General features: G+C 41.0%; 2 protein-coding genes across 4 annotated transcripts in view; one reads left to right on the top strand and one right to left on the bottom strand.

Annotated features, from left to right (window-relative positions):
• Positions 1-1,022: 1,022 nt before the first annotated feature.
• ube2d2 (ubiquitin-conjugating enzyme E2D 2 (UBC4/5 homolog, yeast)) lies at positions 1,023-9,643 on the bottom strand. Its single transcript, XM_027017076.3, has 7 exons — positions 9,368-9,643; positions 7,761-7,824; positions 6,728-6,759; positions 6,420-6,497; positions 4,981-5,086; positions 3,805-3,898; positions 1,023-2,287 (listed from the first exon to the last, which is right to left on the bottom strand). The coding sequence occupies exons 1-7, from the start codon at positions 9,389-9,391 to the stop codon at positions 2,242-2,244; spliced, it is 444 nt and encodes a 147-aa protein (XP_026872877.1). The 5' UTR covers positions 9,392-9,643; the 3' UTR covers positions 1,023-2,241.
• Positions 9,644-10,642: 999 nt separating this feature from the next.
• Positions 10,643-24,316, top strand: part of ppp3cb (protein phosphatase 3, catalytic subunit, beta isozyme) — a 42,329-nt gene continuing 28,655 nt past the window's right edge. The window contains exon 1 of one of the 3 annotated variants that reach the window (XM_027017112.3): positions 10,643-11,012. In XM_027017112.3, coding sequence (XP_026872913.1) covers positions 10,958-11,012 — 55 coding nt within the window. In that variant the 5' untranslated portion in view covers positions 10,643-10,957. Of the gene's footprint in view, positions 11,013-11,401; positions 11,536-24,316 lie in introns of those variants that run through there. The other 2 variants (XM_027017110.3, XM_027017111.3) reach the window with 2 other exon arrangements.

Here is a 24,316-nt window from a genome sequence, read left to right as displayed (position 1 = left end):
TGACCTAAGAGCTCATACTACACGTCATAGCAGAGCTAACCAATGACCTGAGCTCACTCGATTAGTATATGAACAGACGCCGTGGCAAGATCATATCCTTCCTTACCCAAGGCACCTTAGTTGAAGTCCCCTGATCCTGTATCCTTAAGTTCAAGTACAGGAGGGCCGCGCTACACTAGTGCTTCCCCTGCTAAAGCTCGGAAAAGGTTAGAATAATCAGTAGGACACAGATCAAGTGTAAAATTGTTTTTGAAATCAGTAAATAGACCAGGATTAGTAAACTACCTATGAATTATCTGCTGTTGACACCCTGAAACCTGGTCTGATTCATCTTTAAATGCTTGTGAAATAGGAACAATTAACATGTACAGTATGGGCAACAATTACAAAAACAGACAAGACCAATCAAACCTGGCATATGATGAACAAACAGGTACACAATAGCCACAGACCCTTCAGAGTTCATTAAAGATTAGAGATGAAATTTAAAATTAAACCTTCAACTTGGTATTTAATTGGTGGACAGTTCTATAGTACATTAAAAGGAATCCTTCATTGCTAGCGGTGTAAGAAATGCCTCAAGTCTAATCACTGAATGATTATAAAAGCAATGAGATTGATAAAAATGATTGTTAATCAAATGTACATAAAGTGATCTGTATTGTGAAATGACAAATTTATTCCTTTGTAGTTCAGTGAGCTGAACAGCAGTGGTGATGCTTTGACTGCACACGTTAATGGACCGTTCCCCCCCGTCCAGATTATTGAGCATACATTAACAAAACTGCAGAATATTATGGTAACATTTAAAATAGAACCAAATATTAATCCTTTGCTTTAGACATTATAAATCATTCCATGTTGCAGCAATGGTTCATGGTCTTACATGGATGTTTGTAGTGTACCCAGTAACCATGTCTAGAACAAAGTTTATTTCCCCAGAATAACAAAAGTTAAGATTTTTGTTATAACTGTGACCATTTACAAATGGGGGGGGGGGGGGTCTTAATTGCATACCAGGATCAGACTTTAGTAATCATTTTATTACACAGTTTTAATCAACACACAAAGCTCAACGAGCCTGTCAGGAAATTAAATATACAGAAGTTTGTCTGTGAGGAGTTTGTGTCCTCTCACCCAGGGACCCAATCGAGTCTGTCTCAGCCATGTTAGCATCTAATTCAACAAGAGCAGAGGGGAGGGAAAAAAATAAAACAAAAAAACAAAACAAAACAAAACTGCAGCTAAAACGAAACTAAGTTACAGAACAGCGGTGGAAGAATCAAGAAATAATTCAGAAAACAGGTGCTTAACTGAGATTGCTTTAAGTAACTGGTCCAAAACCCTCCAGAAGTGAGTGGATGTGAAGGTGGTCGTGGGTAAGGGAAGGGGCAGAGAAAGTCTTGTTATGGCAAAGGGGGGGCAGGGAGGGAGGCAATAATATTCATTGTAATGAAGTCCTTTAGAATCAGCCAGAAAAGAGGACACAGAGGTCCAACATTTTCTCATTAATAACCTGCTATGATTTTTAAAAGAATACCTTATAGATTTTATACAAAAAAAAGCCAGCATGTACCCTCTCTCCTCTGCCAAATGAAAAGAAACAAAAACAAGAAACCCTTTTCCTGATCCAAGATACAGTTGGAAGCCCAGGAATTGGAAATCATTGGAAAAAGTAAAGAGTGTATCCCTCAAATCTCCACTATATCACAAAAAGGAAAAAAAAATTAAAATAATAAAAAAAAAGACCCCCCCTCCCCTCCCCAGTGCTTAAAAACAAGGAATGGTTTTAGAGTCATGAACATTTTCTACTGCAAAAATTCAGACTGACCGACCCTAAGCAGCGGGCACGTTGCCATAACTGCGGAGACGGTAAAGCAAGAGACATGAAGCAGAAGTGTGGGCTATTTTGTTTGGGGTTTTTTGTTTGTTGTTTTTGTCTTTTTTGAGGGGTGGGGTCAGTGATGTTGGATACTAGGGGAAACAGCTGGAGTTGGACTACAGCTGCAGTTTGAAAGTATGTACACCATGGCTACTGGGGTGGTGGGGTGGGGGAGATTGTAGGGTGAGGGGAGGTGCTCTGGTGAGGGGAGGCGTGGCTTAAAGAAAGCACTCCAATGGAAACCAACAAGATCTTTTTTCTTAAGTTTTTTTTTTTTTTTTATCTCTTAAACTTTCAATCTCCCCTAACCTTAAGATGGAGAGGTGTAAATTTTTCCCGCCATGATTCTAACTCCAAAACTACATTGCATACTTTTGTGTCCATTCCCGAGCTATTCTGTTGTACCTGAGGGGGGAGAGAGGGAGAGAGAGACAGAATGAGAATATGAAGGCTGTACATCTTAAATGCTACACAAGGTAAAGAAAGCACCCCAACCTCAGTAAAACAGCTCGACAGCCTTTAACTATCAAATGTTTATTAGGCTGGATTAACACTGGACATACCTGCCATGCTATTCTTAGCAAACTGATTTCTTTTCTGCTCAAACCAACAAAAAGCAAGTTTTACAACAGGCAAGAATAAAAACATTCAGTTTTTGCTGGAAACTCTGCCAAATCTTTACAAATACTAAGAAATTAGTGTCAAAATACACAAAACATTTGATTCAACCTGGATAAATAATTCAGTGACTATCTGTTAATCTTTAGGTTAATGAAGAAGAGACATTCGTTTCAAGGACAAACAAATGTTTTTGAAAACTTCACACGCCAGTTTCAGTGCAAGTAGTCACTCTGGACTAGCAATGCATTCTTTCTGCTGGGGAATTCTGCAGTCTTCAAATGTTAACGTTTACTTCCCAGGAGGGAGACAGAAACTGGCCTACCCAAGATGCTTCCTAAAGTTCGCACTCGCACATTTAACCACATTTTCTTTTCTCAATTCAACCACACTCATCTTGTGAATTTCAGTAAGCAGTCATTTCTTTAATGCCACTAAACCCACACATCCTAATTGAGACCAGAGGCAAAGAACATCTGGCCAATAGCATTCAACCTAGTGTCTAAGTGGCTTCAATGCCAGTGTAACAATACTTCAACAGCAGCCACATATGCAAATCTTAATAGTAATAAATACTCAGGCTTAATAAAATTGACAAAAGGTTTTATGCTCACAAATCATAGCATTCAGAAATTCAGAAATATATGCTCAGTGGATGACCAATTTAGACCAATTTAAAAATCACTAAAAAATGTTCAGTGCTCATATTGTGAATATGAAGTTTGTTTTTTTTTTAAATAAAACTTTGAATAAACTATTTACAGTCTGATATAAAATGAAGTAAAATGTCTGAAATTTCTGGACTGTAATCAGCAAAATGCAGTAAGAAAACATTACTGTGTGCGTGCACACACAGACAAGTGTACGGTCCTTAGACAGAACTGAAGGAAGAAGGTGCACTCCTGTGGTGGCCATGTCTGGTGGAAACTAGCAAAAAAAAAATGATACTGAAACACCAATTACAACAACCTCAGTAGAGCAAACGGAAGAAGAGCAAGTATATACTCTCCTCACCTACTGTTTAGAATTTATATACCATATTGTTTTGTGACTCCACACACACACACACACACCCTGTCCCCCCCAAAAAAACCTATTTCCCACTCCAGCCTAAATCACAACCATTACACTTATTGAGCGAGGTATGGGCTCCACGCATGTATGCATGTGTGAATAACATTAAAACCCCCATCCAGAGAAGCAATTTGAGGCAAGAACTACATTAAACATCCAAATCAAAGCGCAAGTACCAGAAGAAGCAATATTTTATGAAGGGGTGTAGTGTAGTGCACTGGGCCACTCACTTTTCCCTGTCAGTCTTGTAGATGCGGGCGATCTCAGGTACTAAGGGATCGTCCGGATTGGGGTCACACAGCAGAGAGCAGATAGACAAGAGTACTGCGGAAGAAAGGAGGATACACTCTGGTAAAGATGAGCGCCAGCAAAATCAGACGCTGCCATTTACACGAGTGTTGATGCCTTATGGTGTTGAATCTGACTTCTGCTTAGGAATGTGTGTTTAAAGCAACCCATCTCTTGCACACTTTATTTAGCTTAATGATCCAGAACCAGAAATCCTTTATTCCAAATTTAATGAGGTGTCAAGTTCTGGTAAGGATAGAGGCTCATGGTGTCTTGCTACAGTTTTGGCAGTAGCGTTAACAGAAATACACTCGCAGTCATTTTCATCAGTAAGCGTTACTGGTCCATGGTTACAGTTCACGTTTAATATTTTCTGTTTGCCTCAGCATGGTCTGACTGATGACCAGTCTACCAGTCAAGCTGATGTTTCAGATGTTATGCTGATTACACTGCAGTGTATTCAAGTTTAAAACCTTGCGTGTTTATTCAATCCAAGGAAAACTGACCTTCAGCTGCTGCACATGCCTCGGCCATTCACAACAGCAAGGCAGTCAACAGCATGTGTACATTACAGGTTAGGCAAATTCAATTAACCGATGAAAAACTATGCCTTCCTAGTGTTATTCATGGCCTCACTGCCAAGGTGATTAAGTGTTAAGACAACATAGTGGCTTCGGTGTTAATACAGAGAGGAACTATTCCAAATGGGTACTGCTTTTTGTTTTCTTATTGTCCTTGATGCTTCTTACCTGGATTTCAGGCACTCTGCCAATTTTCATTTCACACCAGGAAACAAATAAGTTTGTACTTAAAAGAGTGACTATCAACAACAACTTTAGAACCAGTATTACAGCTATAGTATATATAATACAACCAATGATGCACATGACGTTTCAATCAGTGTGCCTTGTAAAATGTCAGATAGCCATGTTATTCTTAGAAGGAAAAAACCCTGCACTCACTACAACTCTTCTGTGGATAAGCCCACTGCTCAATTCATGAACATTACAGGCCTTCAGCATGACCACCACTGATGCGGTCTTCACCACACATCTGCCTGTGTTTAGCATGCTAGGGGGAGGGGGGTTTAAACGATTCTGTGATTGATGGGAGTTTACCTTTGGAGATGGTGAGGGCAGGTGACCACTGAGACCGTAGAATGTCCAGACAGATGCTGCCATTGCTGTTAATATTTGGGTGGTAGATTCTTGTGGTGAATGCAACCTAAAAGAGTAACACATGGAAAAATATCTTTATTTAAAACTGGAATTTTTTTTTTTATTATTAAAAATTTCCTTGGAAACAGTCATTACACTAATGTGACCATATCACCAAACCAATTTGGTGGGGTGGGGGGCGCTTTCCTAATCTGCCGCTTCATCATTACACTTTGTGTCTCCAACACACAGAACTCTGGATTATCCCGCTAGAAGGCAGCCCCGGCTGGATCTAGATGCATCTCTCTGCAGCCCTGTCCCTCCTATTCCTATTCACTAATGCAGAGAAGCTAAGGCCTGGATTGAAAAGCCACCCTACTGTGTCACATCTGCAATGGATGAAGACCACTGCACTTCAAACCTGTACCTGAGCACACTGATAGAACGGGCAAATCCCCTGCTTTGGGGAAAGAATGGTATCAAAGAGGCATTTGGACACTTGCCGATTTGTATAGCATGGCCGTTTTAAGAACGTTTAATCTACTTCAAAACAAATTTGGGAGATAGCCTTCAGTTAAGAAGTCTATAGCGGACCGTCGGCATCATGTCCCCTTAAGGTACTTCAGTGGACTCTGGAACATTTAAGTAAAGGCCAGGAGTCAACTAAGTACTGTGCTACCTTAAATGCATCCATTAACAATACAAAGAGTCCTCTCAAGACAACCTGGGAATTTGGCCTTAATACAGAGCAGAACAAGACTCTGAAGCTCCCCGATATGTCAATAAATCTTAGGATAGAGATAATTCAAGTTAGTCATGAACAGGAGTGTATTGGACTCAATCTAGTATTGTCGGCATACTAGACAGGCTCACATGCTGATGTATAAAAGGAGCCAGGTAGTCTGATGCACATGATATGGGAATGCAGGTCTTATGGTCTGATGTCCAGTTGGGAGGATTTTTGGGGGTGCCGTCTACATTGACCGGTCTGGATCGTCCAGAGGCCAGCCGAACACTAACCGCTTTATTGCTTGACCATAAGAGTGCACCATCCATAATTCATAGGTGCACAGAACTGGTCAACTTGGACACAAACAGAATTTAGGATCCAGAACAGGTCGGCAGTGTTGTACACTAGAAGATACATGTTCTAACGGATACATGTCCCACCCAGTCACAGAAGCACATGTGGGACAAGAGATCATTGCAACAGTCATTTCCACTGCTTAACTAATAAAAAAGTTAAAACTCTACCCTAACCCCCCAGCTCCCACCTGTATCAGTCATAACTGTGATTGTATGATGGTAAGTTACTCTTTATATTCTTTGTAACACTTCTAAAACCTAATAAAAAGTTCACCTTAAAGGAAAAGAAGGCGGATGACTGAAATTGACCTGACCTTTGGCGGTTTGAAGGGGTAATCTGTGGGAAAGTGTATGGTCAAGAAGAACACCCCACCCTGGTAAGGACTGTCATTCTGTGGAAAGAGAAGAAAAAGTAACAACTAAACAAACTTGTAGGTTGTAATTTAAGCAAAAAAAAAAAAAAAAAAAAAAAAAAAAAAAAAAGCTATTCATTATTGGTATACCACAATGCTCTTAAATTTAGTTTAAGGAACATATTCAGAAGTGTTGCTTAAAGGCAAGGTGGGGACCCAATGAGGAGCCCATTAAAGCAGAGAGCCTGGAGTGGGAGGGCAGGACTTACTGGTCCCATTATTGTTGCCTGCCAGTGAAACACTGCAAGAAACAAACGAGAAAACAATACTATGTGAATTCAAATGATAATTTAAAAGAATGAATGTGTTGGTTAATTCTCAATTTTCTTTGGATTACAAACATTTATTAGGACAATTATATGGGGGAGGGACAGTGCAGTCACTATTATGGAACCTTTTATTTTTGTATAACTATTAATATGCCTTTAATCATTTCATCATCAATATGCAAGTTTCACCACAGAGGTTCATAATGGAAAATGGAATTTTGTAGTCCTCTCAAATACAACTAAACCGCAACCAGCAGCCAGTATCAAAACAAGAGTACTCAAAACCGAGAGAGCAGCACCTGACGGTCTTGTATTATGGTGTTTTGTCACTGTTAATGGCATAACCAGCAGCCACACTTATGTCACCTTACAGTGAAGCCAGTTTAACAAAAACATTAAATGAAATATTGCTTTTCAGGGATAGATTGTTAAAATATCTAATCAGCATGTAATCTGCCACATTAATGCATATATTGCAATATCGGAGATAAGGGTTAGATTGCCATCTTGAAGTATTCCTGAGCAGATCTGAACAAAATTTCAGCCGCAATTAAGGACAACCTCAAACCGAAACAGGCAACCTGCTAACCCACCCTCCTCGCTTTACCTTGGTCTGCTGGTTATGGCTTTCAACAGGGTTAAGAATGCCTGTCCAAGCTTATGTTCGACATACAACGGCAGCACAGGCTGGTCGTGTCAGAATTCCTCAACCAATTTCCAACAACTTGGCATATGATAGGAAACACGTGAAATCTTAGGCATATAAAGTCATGATGGAATTCCAGGAACAAACTGCTTTTTATGACATAAAACAGTGTGATAACTTATTTACCACAAGCACATTGCACAAATCTCATTTATTTTTCATATTGACCTTTGAGCCATAATCAAGGTTATAGTTTGTTTGCCTCTTGGTCCTCATGTTAACTGCAAAGCAACATTAAATCCAGCTTCATTTAGAGCCGTTACTTACTGTCATCCCCTACTGGCCCTGCTGAGCACTGGGCAGGTGGGTCACGGCCCAAATCATGAAGCTCCTGCAATAGAGAAATAATAGCTTTGAGCTCCATAAATTGTAGGCCATAACTAAAAGGACAACGCTACATGCGTGGTTGTGCCCAAGGAGATGCATTAGAAAACTAATGCCAACGACTCACTGTAGCCTTGCCATCATGATCATAAAGCACAAAACGTAGGCAGCCCTAATATCAAAGAACTGCAGTGCAACTCAACTTATTTTGAGCTCAAAGATCTTAGAGAAACCAACAAGGAAACGGGACATGGCAACAAATACCTATTTCAAACTAACCGAAAGCAAAAACCACAAAGGTTAGGAAAAATAAACAGGACTAGAAGCGTGGAATAAAATAGCTAAGCCTAGCTAGCTACCTAATAACCAAACTGTTACTGACAATGCTAAGATAACAATTTACTATATTTAAATTATATAACCATTAGCTGAGAGTTATAAATTAACTTATCTACGCTGGTAAAAGTGACGGATTATAAATTTAGCTCGCCTGAAATTCAATGTGACTAAACTTCAAGCTCCTTTCGATCTTACATAAATATGCCACCGCCTTCGACACTAAATAATAACGTAAGATTCAGGTTGACTCGTGAGAAATTTGAGTAATGTTAGCTAGCTAGTTAGCAAGGTAGATGGCTAGCTACCATGATCAAGGGAATGCTAGAGGCAATAAAGGGGTCTTCCACATCCTTTAAATTTCGTTTAGAGAACATCGCTTGCCAGCTAAGGAGTCAAAAAAATACTGAAACATCAATGGCTTAACGTTAACGAGCTAACGTTTCACCATGTAGAGGTAGCTGCTGTTAGCTCTCGTAGATCTCGCCAGCTATCTTGCCGTAGTGATAAGCAAATGCGCTGCTAGCTGCCAGATTAAAAATAAACTGCAATCTTCCAGTTTACTCGGATTTATAACGATGGCTTCTATTTCTGTGAGCAAGTAAATTTAGTAACATTAACCAATTGGCTACTACATAGAGTTCACCAGTGTTTAAGCATCTTTAACGTGGGCCATATTTTACAAATATACCTATCGTATCTTAGCAAGCTAGCTAACTAACGCTAGCTCACTAAGTGACTGCGGCTAATCGCTAACACGTTACTTCGAACTAGCTAGCCCAGCTAGCTAGAAAGTAATCCTTTATCTTAACTACTTTGACGTTTCACTGTAAATATTATTTACTTCCCTCATCAGATTATAACCAGAAACGTTTGACTATTGTACTTAAATAAACACAGGTCGGTAGGGAAACCACAAGACGAAACATAACATTATAAACTCGATGAAGGGCTTGCGTAAAGACAAGCTTTGCCGCTTAGCAACGTAGCCTAGCCACAGGCCCAACGTTGGGCTAAAACATCGAACAGTCATTACTCTCGACTGCTTGCCGGTGTAGCCACCCAACGTACGGCCGTATAAAATCTGGTATTATACGTGAACAGATAAATAAATCACACGGACATCGTAACCAACACTTAAACAGACGCGATCATAATACTGAAGTGCGAAATGGAGGGGCCTAGCTACCGCAGCTCGAGGACTTCCTTCTTACCTTATGAATTCTTTTCAGAGCCATTGTTGTGCTTGTGCTGCTGTCAGTGAAATCGTACTATACTCGATTAAAACGGCAATTCTTCTCTTCGAACAGAGGCCAACACCTCGAAATTTATGTTAAAGAAGACCTTAGATAAAGACTTCTATCGATGTTAACTGCGTGACGGAACCGGTCGATACAATTTTAAGGCGAAACTGAAAGGTACCGAGGCTAGAGTAGCGGTCCTTCCTCCTGCAGCAGCAGCAGCTACCAGATCACGCACATTGTGCAGCTCTAATGAGACCCTTCCGCCGAATCGTTCACAGTGCTAGATGGCGCGCCGACTCAGCTCCTCTCTAGCGCCATACAAATTAATGCAACTAATAAAACAGTGACTCCAAAATGGCGGACTACGTCAAGCTATTTACATACTAATTGAGCCTAAATGACGCCCATCATTTTACGCTTGTTCCCGTTTCAGTGAACCCGGTTTTGGTGAATTGATTAAAGGTATCAATTGACCTAACGTTTACATTTGTTTCAAAGTGATTACTTTATTTAATCATTCTCTACGTTTATAACCAAATAGTTCACTGTGATTTCCCAGTTTCGGATTTGGCAGTTGCAAAAATACCTCCGATCAGAGGAAGTTAAAGCCAAGGCGGAGGGATATCTTACGATTATATATTTGTCGCGACACAGGACGAGAATCTCACCAGTCAGAAGGAAAAGAGGGTAGTAGCGATCTCTCATAACTGCCGGCTGAGTGCTTAATTTCTATAGGCAATATGCTTAATGAAATCAGACAGGGTGAAGAGTCAGAACTGGCTCAACTAAACGATAAAAACCCTCGATGCATTGAAAAGAAAACTTATTATTCATAACTAACCATTTCAAAAGGTTAATTAGCATACATGTAGCATACGTCTACTCGGAAGCCAAATTTATTTATTTTGGAGGCAATTAATGTGGATCAAAGGGTACCTATTTATTACAAAGAAACAATCCGTGCATTTTAAGCATACCCGTGTGACCTTAGGTGATTCATTTGAATCCTCCCGCATATTACGCCACCCCCGAAACAAACGTTAAATAATAACAGCAACTCAATAACTATACTAAATTAGGTGCAATTAAGACATGAGCAATACTGTAGCCTAATTAGCAAAATGCTCAATTCGCCCCCCGGTAAAATTAAAGTGTGACTGTACAAGTGGCATCTATATGGCACAAACACGCGCACGAGAGCGAGCAGGGAAACCCCGACTCTGCCTCCACCTGATGGCAGCATGAGGCAACCCGTGGAAGCGACTGCGTGGGAGTTCCTGCCTTCGCCATGTCGGGGTGGTGCAGCGGCGTGTTGAGGATACCCTGAAGTGAACAGAAGTATCCCGGCCCCTTATTGTCTCTGACTCCATCCACCCGTCTTTACACGGCGGCAGGCGGACCGCAAGCGCTCAGTCCTCTCGAGGAAACTGCGACAGCGTTTCCTCCAGGCGGACCGCGAACCAAGGAGAGACGCACCAAGTGATGCTGTTGCGGCCAGCGCTGTCCGCAACAGCGAAAACACAGCAGTGAAGAGTAGGAGTGCATAGACCACAGCAGCCCATGAAGATGTCAAACGCAGTCATGGGTTTAAACCCCACAGACAGGGTTATTAAATGTAAGTGGTTGTTTTTGTCATCTCTTATGCAATGACAATTTCCATATTGTGGCATTTGGAAATAGGCTGATTTGTTGGTGCTGTTACTGCAATTAAATGGCCAATCGCTGTCGTCTCCCGTAACCATAATCAAGGATATCACAGGAGATAAGGATCGCAGATCTTATTGGGAAAAGGCATGCGTCACAGACGAAGTGATCTGATGTTTCATTGTTTTAGCCATAAGGCGTAATGGCTTTTGTCAGGACGGAAGAGTCCGTCCATTCCGCGCGCTGATAGGCTGTTTAGGTTCCGAGCTGTCGAGCTGCCGTCTCGAGAGCGCCGAGTGGCGATGCAGCTGCACCTTTAGAGCGCACCAGAGGCTGCGCGCGCGCGCCTGCTGGTGAATACGTGAATTGAGATAGGGAGAGAGAGAGCGAGAGGGAGAGAGAGAGCGAGAGAGAGAGAGAGAGAGAGATCAGCATCTCGTTCCAATGAAATGTTTTTGGCAGTTTGACGATGACAGCGAAAGGAAGACTAAAAGGTAGAACTGGTTTACGTAATAGATGTTTTGCTGTATCATTAGTGGCGTGATTAATGGGTATCGATGCTCTTATAACGGTATAGCATCTCACAATTTAACGTATTGATATTGCGTCTTATTTTGTGCCTCGTGAAATGCAGTGAGACCTTAATCTACGTGAGTAGCCTATGCTCATGGCAGGCAGAAGATCGCGTTGATAAGTCCAGATACAGATGATGGCTCGACCGCGGGCTGATGACATTGACTTGTTACATAGTTCATATACGACCTGCATCAGTTATGTTATTTTAAAGTACAAATTTAAACGTGTTCATCGCTTTGTTTAGCATTGCGGGGGACAAACTGAAAATATCCAACCCGATGCGGCCTGCAATGACATTAGGCGAAATAACATACTCTAAAATGTAAACATTATTTTTTATATAAAACATCGTAGCATTAGCCTGGATTGTCTCGTTCAGAATAATGATTGGGTGTACCGTATCTCCGCCAATTTGAACTGAAGCTGTTCGAGGAGAGTTTTTACTCCAAAACTATGGTCTACGATTTTTTAAAATCAGCTTTAACGAGATGCAAAACTGAAAATTCGCATTAGCGTACTGCATAGTTGGAGAGGCCATCGCTACGACGCAGACGCGGCTGTAATGCTTCACTAGAATGTGGGATATTTAATGTGGTCTGTGCGTATGTGTGTGTGTGTGTGTGGGGGGGTGGAATGTAAGGCGAAAGGGTTTAAACAAGCCATAACAGTGGCGTTCCGTGCGCCTACAAGAGGCGATCAGTTTTAGGCGATATCCAGAATATGCGTGCCTTCAGCTTTTGTGGTGTCCATAACGGACTAGCTTTATGAAGGAAGTGGCCGAGGCGAAGTGCAGACTGCTGGCAGGCAATGAGTGAATATAACCGGGCCGGGCGGGGGTGGTGGTGGTGGGGGGGGGGGGGGGGGGTTGCAGTCCGAGGCTCTTTGGGATCTACTCTAAATGGGCTATCCCTCATCAAGGGATTTCAGTCTACCAAGATTATTCAGCAGAATGTGCCATTCGGTATTAAATAATTAAATTATAGCATGTGCTTACTGTAAGATAGTCGTTTGTAGACCTGCTATAATGCTGTGAGGAGATATATACGAAGACAGCACGCGAGGGATCTGAGACGATGACAGCCAGAAGACGTGGATGTTCAGAAGAGTAGCTTAAAGTGATGGAGAGCAAATATCTGCAGATTCACAAGATACAGCTGATACAAGTGATTGATGGATTAGTCAGACAGCTTTATGTCCAAATAAATCATTTTTGGGGTTAGTATATTTAGTGTTCTGCATTAGGCAGAGTGACCATCTGTTCAATGCATTAATAACACAATTATGGCATAGTAAATACTGTTGCAGGCCTGAGGTCTCCATGGCGTAATATGGCAATGTACTTTATTGATTTCAGTCTTTTGGTAAATTTTTCAATCCGCAAACTTACTGTGTTCCAAGTACAGTCAATCTGCAATTATCTGATCTAAGTGAACTCATTGAAGCTAAAAGTATAAAATTTCTAGCAAGTAGTGGGAGCTATATCCACTCCCACTGTCACTATGATACAGCGTGCAAGTCCCACCACTGCCAAGTTGTCACTGTTGGGCCCCTGAGCAAGACCCTTAACCCTCAATTACTCAAGTTGTGTTCAGCCAGAATTGTAAGTCGCTTTGAATACAAGTGTCAGGTAAATATAAACGTGTCATAGAGTTTTTCTGCAACTACAGTAGGGACCTAATTCACAGCAGAGGCTGTGTAATACAAAAACATAGGCTACAACATCCTTTTTGTGTTTTCTGGGAGAAGGCATTGAGAGAGAATTAGTGGATGAGGGAATAGCGCTGTATAGAGTCAGATGGCCATGTATGCCTGATGGGCTAAATGTAATGATGATGTCACACCAGGTGATGGCGTATATCTGCATAATGCAATAGTAGCCTGTCACTGGTGGGTGATACAACTATAAGGAGTATGTCTCAACACAGAAGAGTCACTGGGGTTAAATGGACCTCAGCAGAGTTCAGATTGACCCCTACTGAGTTCAGACTGAATTCTTTCATGGTGTAATTGGATCCTGAGGCTGTTCGTGTTTAGTTATGAATTCTGTGGAGCAGGTTTCTGTATTGACTTTGAGGAGATCCTGATTGGTACATATAACAAATGTTAAGGGTAACATGTTATATAACATTGCTTCTTAAGTCATGAAAGCAATGCACTGTTTATACAGGAGTTTAGGTGATGAAAAGTCTAAACTTTGGCAGTACTTGGAGCCTGTTTCGGGACCATAGCTAATATGTAGGCATCGACAATAGCAGACAATTTTTGCCAACCAGGCTGAGGATACCTGTGTGGACAGTGATTACTTGTCGACTTCTGTTGCAAATGCCTCCATATTATCTGTGGTCCTGACGTAGGCTACTGCCACCACCAAAGTTTACTTACTTTGTCACCTAGACTCTTAAAACTCCATCCTTAACAAAATTTCCCTCTTCTTGTCCCACCCAAATTATTTGATTGACAGGTGTACCTCGTTCAGCGTGGAAATGCGAATGCAAGCATGTTTGCGGTTGCTTTTTCAGAGTGGGAGAGTGAGCATGAGGAAATGCAAATGGATGATTGTTATTGCATTTTTAATATGTCAAGAGTTATACCGTTAAGACAATGAAAATTAAATGTCAGAGATTTTGCTTTTTCATTTTAAATTTGGCATTGTACACCGACATGCAAATGCAAATACACATTTGCATTTGAGTTTTAAGTACAGCTTACATTATACACACTCATGTGGGAAATGCAGTTGTAAATACGGCATTTGATTAGCATATTCAAATTTGAATGTGAAAAAAATCCAAGATATGCTGCCACACCAAAACGCCCTCAAAGTGCAGCAGAACTAGTTAAAATATTTAATGGAAGAGACTCTACTAAATGGAATAGAATACTGACATAATTATCTTACTGGTATCAAAATGCTATTTTAGCAGCATGTATTTCATTTATATTGTTATGACAAAACAGGAAATGTTTTCTAAGTAATGATATGTACGTTTTGAAAAATCAAATAACAATCTGTCTTTAGAAAACTAGACAAACCTCTTTGTCACAAGTGCATACTTTTGCCAGAAGCTTCACTGAGAGGGTGCAGGCTGATGCAGAACATTAGCGAGGACAGGGCGTCTCCTTGGTAAATCCTGCACTTGAAGGTGACTTGTGCTGTTAGTCTGAAGTTGGTCTCCAGGGTCATCTTCCACGGCTCCACTGAGTTCCTGATGAAGGTTCTTAGAGCTCTGTTGATGTTATAGACCCTCAAGCATTCCAGGATCCATGTGTGGGTTTTCTTGTAGTCATTCCAGGCAGTGCACAGGTTGCTCTGTCTGGTCTTACAGTCTTGAGTGACTGTTTTATCCACCAGTAGCTGGTACTTGCCTTTCTGGGCCCTGCTCAGGTATTGATCCGTGTGCCTACTCATCTTATGCCTGAAAGGAGCTTTCATGTTGTACAGAGGGTATTGGCCGGTAGTCGGACAGAACTGCCCCTTTCTGGGGTCCTTCATGATCAGGACTGTCTGGCCCTTAGTTAACCATTCAGGGTGGGCTCCTTCCAGGAAGCAGCTTGTTCATTTGTGCTGCCAGGTGCTCATGGAGTTCAGTCAGCTTCTTCAGCCAGTAGACGTGGACCATGTCAATGACTGGATCTGTGCAGATCTTCATACTTCAGAACCTCTCTTGGACATTTACAGTTACCTTTACAGCATTTATCTGACACTTTTATACAAAGTGACAATTATGACTGAATACAGCTTGAGTAATTGAGGGTTAAGGGTCTTGCTCAGGGGCCCAGCAGTGGAAACTTGGTAGTGGTTGGTAGTGAACTGGCAACCTTCTGATTACTGATTACAATTCTGATTATTACAACCACTGGGCATTTTGCTGTTGTGTGATGGCTCCTCCTCCCAAATGCCTTTCCAGTATTAAGTCTCCAACTTTGGCAGGTCTGTTCTTATGCTGTTATCCTGCCACTGAGATTTTAAGATCTGCAGGGCGTCATTAGCATTAGCATCTAGCAGTAGCCCTCACTTTTAGACTTGCTCAATGATGTATGTACACATACAGGTCTTAGACGCTGCCTTATAGGGACTTGCATGTATAATCTGAGCCTATGACGTGCAAGTGGCATGTAATTTACACGGCAATAAGCGAAGAGAAATGAAGTGTGTCAGTGCTGATTGGCTAATGACACCATGGAGGCTTGGCATTTGCGCATGAGCTACGATGTACGGCCAGGAGATGGTGAAAGAGTTAACTGCCTTTTTTGCCCCTTTGGTGTCTGTCAAAACAAATGATCTTTGGAAAAGATGTTACTATAATAACACTAACAGATTCACACTAAAATGAAATTAATTTTAAGAGAAACAGCTGCTGCATTTCGATGATCCTACTAAGGAGAATCGAGCTTTTTGACAGCATAGTGGATTTATAACTACCATTTGTCCAGTAGGGCTGCATGGCCCAACCAACTGTGTCCTGAGCGAGGCACTGTGGGGGTACTGTGGTGTGGTTGACCTTTGTTCAGAGTCCTTCCACATTTTCAACGCAGATCAGAGTGTTTGTGTTTAAATTAATTACGGTCAGTAACAGTAAATAATAACTGGACCAAGTGACACAACTATTTCCAGTGGGCAGGAACTCGGGCCGCTTGTATAATTTCTGGATGGGCTTCTTGGGCAGTGAATCCTGGGAATGTCCAAGACTGTGCAGATGTGTAGTAGCTGGCCTGGACAAAATACAATGCAAGATCAACGCAAGTCATTCTACTTATTTTCTTGTATAAGAAAATATATATTCTTATATAATTAACATTACATGGTCATACCTGTTTTACAATACTAACAATTTGGCACTTTAAGGTCATTAGGGAGAGTTTTTTTACATTATTTTTAGATTGCTTTTGAGTCACAATTTCATGGTGTTGTAATTCATACTGTCATATAAAAATACTTTAAAACCTGATTGGCAAGCTGGACGGTTTAATGATGGAATGATTAATCTCTTTAGATGAGGACAAGAGCCAGATGATGAAATAAAACTGTTTGGAAGTATCTTTAATTTTTAATTAAAGGCAATCTGAAAATAATGAAAGCCATTGGAGAATTTCTCTCAGCTGGTTCTCGCCCCGTCAAACAAACTAAACAATGTCACTTCTGTTGGTTCACATTGGAGAGGAACTACTGGAGGGTCTGTTAGGGATGAGTGAAGTGCACTGTGAAGTGCACAACACACACACACACACACACACACACACACACAGGCAATCATACAAACACACACACAGATAATCACACACACATACAAACACAGACAATCATACACACACACACACACACACACCAATACAGGCGATCATACACACAGACAGCCAAATACCCCCAATAAATGTTTTTTTTTTAAACCACAAAAAATCTTTGTGTCTACCTTCACATCTAATATTATGGTTTTTAACACTCATATACTGAAGGAGGGAAAATTCAGAGATGTTAACAGATGAATAACTTTGAGAAGATATAGGCACATGCTTGGTTAATTCTTCAGTCAGCCTGTGCCCAGATCCTTTTCCGTGTGCCGGTTATTATGTTGGTGTTCCGCGTTAGGAGGAACTGGTATAACTGGGCCAGTGGACCTGCCTGTACCAGTGCAGCTTTTCAGAAAGGACAAGCACGCATTCAATGCCATCCATAGTTATATTATGCCAATTCCTTTGAAAAGAGTTGGCTTAAGCATCACAGCCTCATAATTAGAATGAAAAGCTGTGATTGGCTGTGATTGATTAATGGTAAATTGTGATTGGTTAATGATAAACTGTAATTGGTTGATGATCAGCTTTGATTGGTCAATGATAAGGTGATTGGTTAATGATAAGATATGATTGGTTAATGATAAGCTGTGATTGATTGATGATAAGATTTGACTGGTTAATGATAAGATGTGATTGGTTATTGATAAACTGTGATTGGTTAATGATAAGCTTTGATAGGTTAATGATAATCTGTGTTGGTTAATGATAAGATGTAATTGGTTTGTTGAAAGTCCTTCTAAATCTTCTGGCTTCTTTTTCCTTAGTGTGGCATCTTAAAGCCACGAGCCACTGCTGTACATCGATGTGCTGTAATGAGCAAAAAGAAATCAAGATTTTGACTAATGACTTTTAACAGTAATTGCATAATGCTGAAATCTGCTTCAAAAGTGTCAGTTGGCTTGTTTGAAAAATAAGTATAAACATAAGGATTATTTATGTAACTATTAATTTTGAACATTATAACTTACTTTGAGAGAATTATTTTTTTAAATCAAAGGCATGCTGTTTTGAAATAAGACATCCACAACCCGTAATTTGAGACCATAAGGAATAAGGCATTGATGAAGTGTGACACAGAGTACAAGTTACACATTGTCATTGTGAATAAACAAAGATTTAAAAATATCCAGTTGCTTTAACATATCCATACTTGGATAAAAGGTGTAAATCTAGTTCAGCCTTGAAGCAGGTAAGGTGGTTACAAAAGAAAGGAGAGAGAGAGAGTGAAATAGAGAGAAACAGTGAAAAAGATGAAGAAAGAGAGAAAGCGACTAATTTTAGCCCCTTTAACACACATAGTGTTGCTGTGAGTTTGGAGAGAGCAGAGTGGGACAGTTCCCTGTCCTAATGAGGCCAGGCCAAGCAGGAAGTTACCGTGATCCAACCATGCTTCTCAGACTTCCTGTCTTTCATCTGCCTCCCACCATATGTCTGTGTGTATGTCTGCTGTCATTCATTCCATCTCTCTCTGATTACTGGCTCATTTTCCTGTGAGCCCGCCCACCTCCACCTCCAGCTTGCTTCTACATGTGTAAATGCAGATGGAACTTCATGTGTGAGCCACAACTCTTATAAACCCCAATTCCCAATTAACATACATCAACACAAGTCTGTATATCTCCCTCGCTGTCCGCCTGTGTCTCTTTCTCTCTCTTTCTGTTTTCTATTTCTCAGCCTCTCTCTTTCTATCTCCCACATAGTCTTCCCTGCTCCAGCTACTCCACTCTTGTCGTTCGGCTCTTTTGGTCTGGCAGTTATTTGGAGGAAGACACGAGAGAGGAACACTGATCCACTGAGACATTGGCCATTTCTGGGGCTGTGTGCTGAAACAGTCCTGTCCAGGGCCTTACTAGTCTGAGGTTGTTCTGCAGAACTGGTGTAGGTGTCCAGTTCAGAAGTCACATGCTATACTGTAGCAGTGAGTCTTTCCCCGGAGTCCCTCTCTTCCCATCCTCTCTCAGACCTGCTCTACTTTCCCTCCTACTTGCCGTGCGTGTATGCACACACACACACACACACACACACACACACAATGGTGTGTAGGTGCTACATACAGAAATGCACTGTACCTTCACATTCATCAGCATTCTGCATCCAGTTAACTCCCATCTCTAGCAAAAAGGAATTTTCTTTCTTTTACTCCACATGAGATCAGTCAGCACTGGTAAATTCACTGCATACTTGTGCCAAGGTCTTAGTTGTGTGAAGGTCTTGCACGATGTATGCTGGTCCTCTGGGCCCTAGCACAAATATCACAGAGGCTTCTGTATTGTTCCTAGTAGCTCTGGCTCTGAGGAGTTGCCTAAACTCAAGTTTTTCTTTGAGGTTTTACTAATGAATGCAATGTCCAGTGACAACTATTATTTTGAAGCTGTGAAGGTTTGTCTCATGATTGCAAATTCACATTTGCCTGACCGGTTTGGATGAACTGTTATGAATGGTTATGGGGGGTTTCACAAGTTTGCCCTTGCATCTATTCTTATGACATCAGTTGTATAGGACTCAATCACTTGTTGTAATTTGTACAATATTTTTAGCACACTCTATTTATAACACTGAATCCCTGACCTCAAAGTTAACCTATAAGTGTGTGATCACAGAATTGAAACTATAAGTGTGTGGTCACAGATTTGAAACTATAGGTGTGTGGTCACAGATTTGAATCTATAAGTGTGTGTGGTCACAGATTTGAAACTATAAGTGTATGGTCACAGATTTGAATCTATAAGTGTGTGTGGTCACAGATTTGAAACTATAAGTGTATGGTCACAGATTTGAAACTATAGGTATGTGGTCACAGATTTGAAACTATAAGTGTGTGTGGTCACAGATTTGAAACTATAAGTGTGTGTGGTCACAGATTTGAAACTATAAGTGTGTGATCACAGATTTGAAACTATAAGTGTATGGTCACAGATTTGAAACTATAGGTATGTGGTCACAGATTTGAATCTATAAGTGTGTGTGGTCACAGATTTGAAACTATAATTGTGTGGTCACAGATTTGTCAGCTTGTCACTGTCACTGCCACAGCTCATGGTTTAGTTTCTGGTCATGTCCCCATTATAAACTCTGTAGAGACCAAAAGGGTTTTACGTTTATATTGCTGTAGCCAGATCCCCACAAAGCCATGGAGAGTCCTTTAAGCTCCAGATTTTCATCATAGATCATTGTATCATAGATCAGAGAGCGAGATGATATCTGCTCATTTCAGAGAGTGTGTAATGGACATATCCTGAGTGCCTTTAGTGTGCTTACCTCAGCAACGGAAACTCCGGCATTTCCGCCCAGGTCCAAAACAAACACTCTCAACACAGAGAAACGGAGGGTGGGGTGATATTTCATTGCTTAGTTCAAGTGGCTCTAATTGTAGGTGTTCTGGAGTTTTGCCAGAAAAAGCATGACTCAGCGAGTAGGGCTGTAGCGAGCCAGCGCTCCATTTTTCTGCTGAGTCATGAAGTGGCATTTGTGTTAGCGAAGAGGCCCGGTAGATGTGCGGGAAAGGGCAGAACGGGTCAGCCGTGGGTACTGTAGTTATGGGAAAGGGCAGAACGGGTCAGCTGTGGGTACTGTAGTTATGGGAAAGGGCAGAACGGGTCAGCCGTGGGTACTGTAGTTATGGGAAAGGGCAGAACGGGTCAGCTGTGGGTACTGTAGTTATGGGAAAGGGCAGAACGGGTCAGCCGTGGGTACTGTAGTTCGTGGAAAGGGCAGAACGGGTCAGCCGTGGGTACTGTATACTGAGATATACAGGGCACTGCCAGGCAACAAGCACCTCTCTAATTCAAAACTGAACTAATATAAAGTTTGAAATGGGAAACAGTGTTTCAGAAAATGTTTTCATGATTTAATCTGGTCCTTGACACACTAACAGAGAGGAATTTAAATATTGTGCCCAGATAGAACAGGGCACTTGCAGTATAATTGTTACTCAACGTAACACTTATTATGGTCTTTCTGTAACTAGGCCATGGCTTGTTTTATGCGTTGCTATGGTGATACCTCAATTTTCATCAAATGAATGCTAAAAGTGAAGAATTCTGAGTGATTTGAGTTCGTCTCACTTAACTGGTTTAAGTTACTCTGAGTTAACTGATAGCCAACAGGTATCACGAAGGCAACTCACACGAGCCAAAGCAAATTTACAAACCACAGCACACTGGGGTTTAGAGTGAAGGGGAGACAGATGAGATCTGAAAAGAGACAAATTGGGCAGGGGAATCGGTTGAGAGGTCTTTGGTTTACTTGCTTAGAGTATTAGTGCTCGGTTTATGGTGGTCTATTCAGAAATGATCCCAAGACGTCCACATATAGTTTGCTGCCAATACAAAACACAACACAGCTTCAGTGACATTATAAAGCTCATCTCAAGACTTCATGAGCTAATAGCTCCTTTCTAAAGACTGAACTAATACCAAAAAAGTGTGAAAAAAGTATTAACAGAATTGTGAAACAAATAACATTTTCTGATTTTGGTTTTAGCTGTTGCCTGTGTTTGTGGGAATGCAACTAGCAGTGATTTGTGGAGATGAGCGCATGTTGGTCTCCTGACTGGGAAATACCGGCTCTCCCTGTGTGTCTGGGCTGCCACGGGCCCATGAATTGTGACACACAAATACTGTGTCTGAGATGTGATGTTGAAAATTAATTTTGCAGCAAGCTTCACGGCAAACTGACTGACATTTGGTTGAATAATGAGTTGTCAGCACATCAAACAAATGTGACAGACGTTCTCAGTGCATCAGACCCGTATGAAGCCGAAACTGGCGCTGAGTTGAGGGGGTGAAATACAGAGGGAGGTTGCAGTGAGGAGAACAGTTACACGAGGAGGTAGAGTGGCCGCGAGATGGGGATCAGGCTAGGAGAAAGTGAGAGAGAGAGAGAGAGAGAGAACACAAGGAATGAAGGAGAGAGGAAAAACTGAAAGAAACAGGGAAGAGGAAGAAAAAATAGAAAGTGTAAGAGAGATAGAGAGCTGGAGAAGGGCAGGGAGACACTGAAGGAGAGGGGGGGAGAGAGAGAGAGGAGAGAGAGAGATGGGGAGAGAGAGAGAGAGGGAGAGGGGGGAGAGAGAGAGGGAGAGAGAGAGCAAAAGAGAGAGAGAGAGAGAGAGAGATGGGGAGAGAGAGAGAGAGGGAGAGGGGGGAGAGAGAGAGGGAGAGAGGGGGAGAGAGAGAGAGAGCAAAAGAGAGAGAGAGAGAGAGAGAGAGAGAGAGAGAGAGAGAGAGAGAGAGAGAGAGAGAATGCCGTTTCACAGCTGTGACCTGGATAAGTCCCTCCCCTCATACCTCAGGGGTTGAGGAACAAGTGCGAGCCTGTCACTGGCCTACTTTCCCAAAGTATAATTCTAGGCCATTATCTGTGCTAGCACTGGTGGGGCTTCAACAGGCTCAACGGATCCAGCAGAACAATGCTCTCTCTCTCTCTCTCTCTGTGTATGTGTGTTTATCTGTGTATCTGTGTATGTATGTGTGTGGCGTGTGTGTGTGTGTGTGTATGCATGGGGGGGTGGGGGTAGAAGGTAGGGTTATGGGTGTATGTGCTTGTAAGAAGGGAATGTAGGGTTGCCGGTATAGTGTTGGTTGTAATTGTGTTAGAGACTCAGGTCAAGGTTGGAGAGAACGAAAGAGAGGATGTCGTGTGTGCATGCACGTGCGCGAATTTGCTGCAATCAGATTATCAGATGTTAAGGTTGATCTACTGTGATGCTTGGTTTTTAGGTGATTACTGAGCTTGATAACACTAAAAAAAACAACCCAAAAGCATTTTACAACAACACACAGATTCCATGGTAAACATATCTATAGCATTTTGTATGTCTTCCACAAAAACACTGGAGTTATGGCATTAAATGGCATTGGAGTATCTCTCCATGGAAGCACTGTTTAAAAGGGCTAATACACACAATCCCTTGTGTCATACATCCATAGTGTACAGTCACAAACACTGTTTATGTGAGTGGAGAATATTTAGGACACTTACTATAAAATTAGTGTGATGTTTCCACTAGGCCCCGTCATGCCACAGCTGTACAGACTTGTGGCATTAAAAGCCACGTTGTAAATTGTGAGGAAATAATTTGCATTAATAAAAGTCATTAAAACACAAATGAGACAGACCTGCTGAGAAACATGGCATTTAAATGGGAAGAAATGAATCAGTGGAACCTTTACAGTGGGACTTCATGGAGTCTTCTCAATTCTTCTTTAGAAAAAATCAGCACAAAAAAAGGCAATGTGATTCTTTTTACGGTCTGTCCTTTTTGCCTAGTTGCACTAATCTCCATAGTAACTGGCTGGGGTGTTATTCTGTCACGCTTGGCAGGGTGCTGAGGTTGCCATGAGTGAAGAATCCCTCACTGTGACAACCATAAACCAGAGGTTTCTCTTTAAATTGGAGTTTTCTGCTGTTCTGGAGACAGCTCTTTTTAAAACTAAACTTTCGCGCAATTCAAAACAAATACTCTTTCATTTATACAAAAAAGGTACTTGAATGTCAGCGTTTGGGAACTGTAAGATGGTGTTTCACATTACACTCCCTGATCCTCTAATGAAGGACCTGAATCTAATTGCGAAAAAGGGCAATTGATTAGACAGAGTGGCTTTCTAAAAGTTAATAGTCAGTATTTAACGTTCTTGTGTTTTAATATACTGAGAGCAAGTAAAACGCTACAACTGTCCTGGTTAATAAATGAAATGATATTAATGTAATGAAATGGGCACTGTGAGATAAGGATAATGGTTATTCTCAGAATAGCCCTGTCAGGCATCACACCAGCTTAACTTTACAAATGCAACTCTCTCTCTCGCCATGGTTAGAAATACAATGTCAGGTTTTTTTTGCCATATTGTAAACCATTACAATACATAGCTCCCCAAAAGAGAAATGAACTGTATATTTAAAATCTAATAAGCAACATCATATTGTATGTAGCACATTTATTATAATATAAAGTTATAGTAACATATAATAAGTTTGGATTTGTCATTATTCAATTGTAGTTGACCAATAAACGACCCTTGATGCTTCATTATTAATGAATTTATTATAATATCTATATCGTTTTCTGAAGATAAGGACTTGATTTAGAGAATTTCAGATACGCCAGTAATGCAGCATTACTGTGTCCTGTGAACCACTGACAAGTCATACACATTTACTGAAATTATTTTTCTAATTTTTTTCCTGCTAGCTAATTTTTAATTTTATTTATTGGTTGTCTATCTTCTTTTAGTGTTTGTTTCAACAATGTTTCAAAGTAATTTATTTTATTTTTCAAAATACTGTAATTAGTTTGCTCAAAAGTCTTGGAATTAAATGTTAGTATCTCACTGAAGATATTTAAAAGAATTGCCCAAACCAGTTGATCTACTCAAAACCTTGCAGTCTGATAAAAATATATATGAA

The sequence above is a fragment of the Electrophorus electricus genome, chromosome 4 (assembly GCF_041902795.1).
Source record: "Electrophorus electricus isolate QZ-2024a chromosome 4, ASM4190279v1, whole genome shotgun sequence".
Taxonomy (NCBI): Eukaryota; Metazoa; Chordata; class Actinopteri; order Gymnotiformes; family Gymnotidae; genus Electrophorus; species Electrophorus electricus.
Note: the sequence above shows the minus strand (reverse complement) of the source record. Positions and strands in the feature narration are given on the sequence as shown.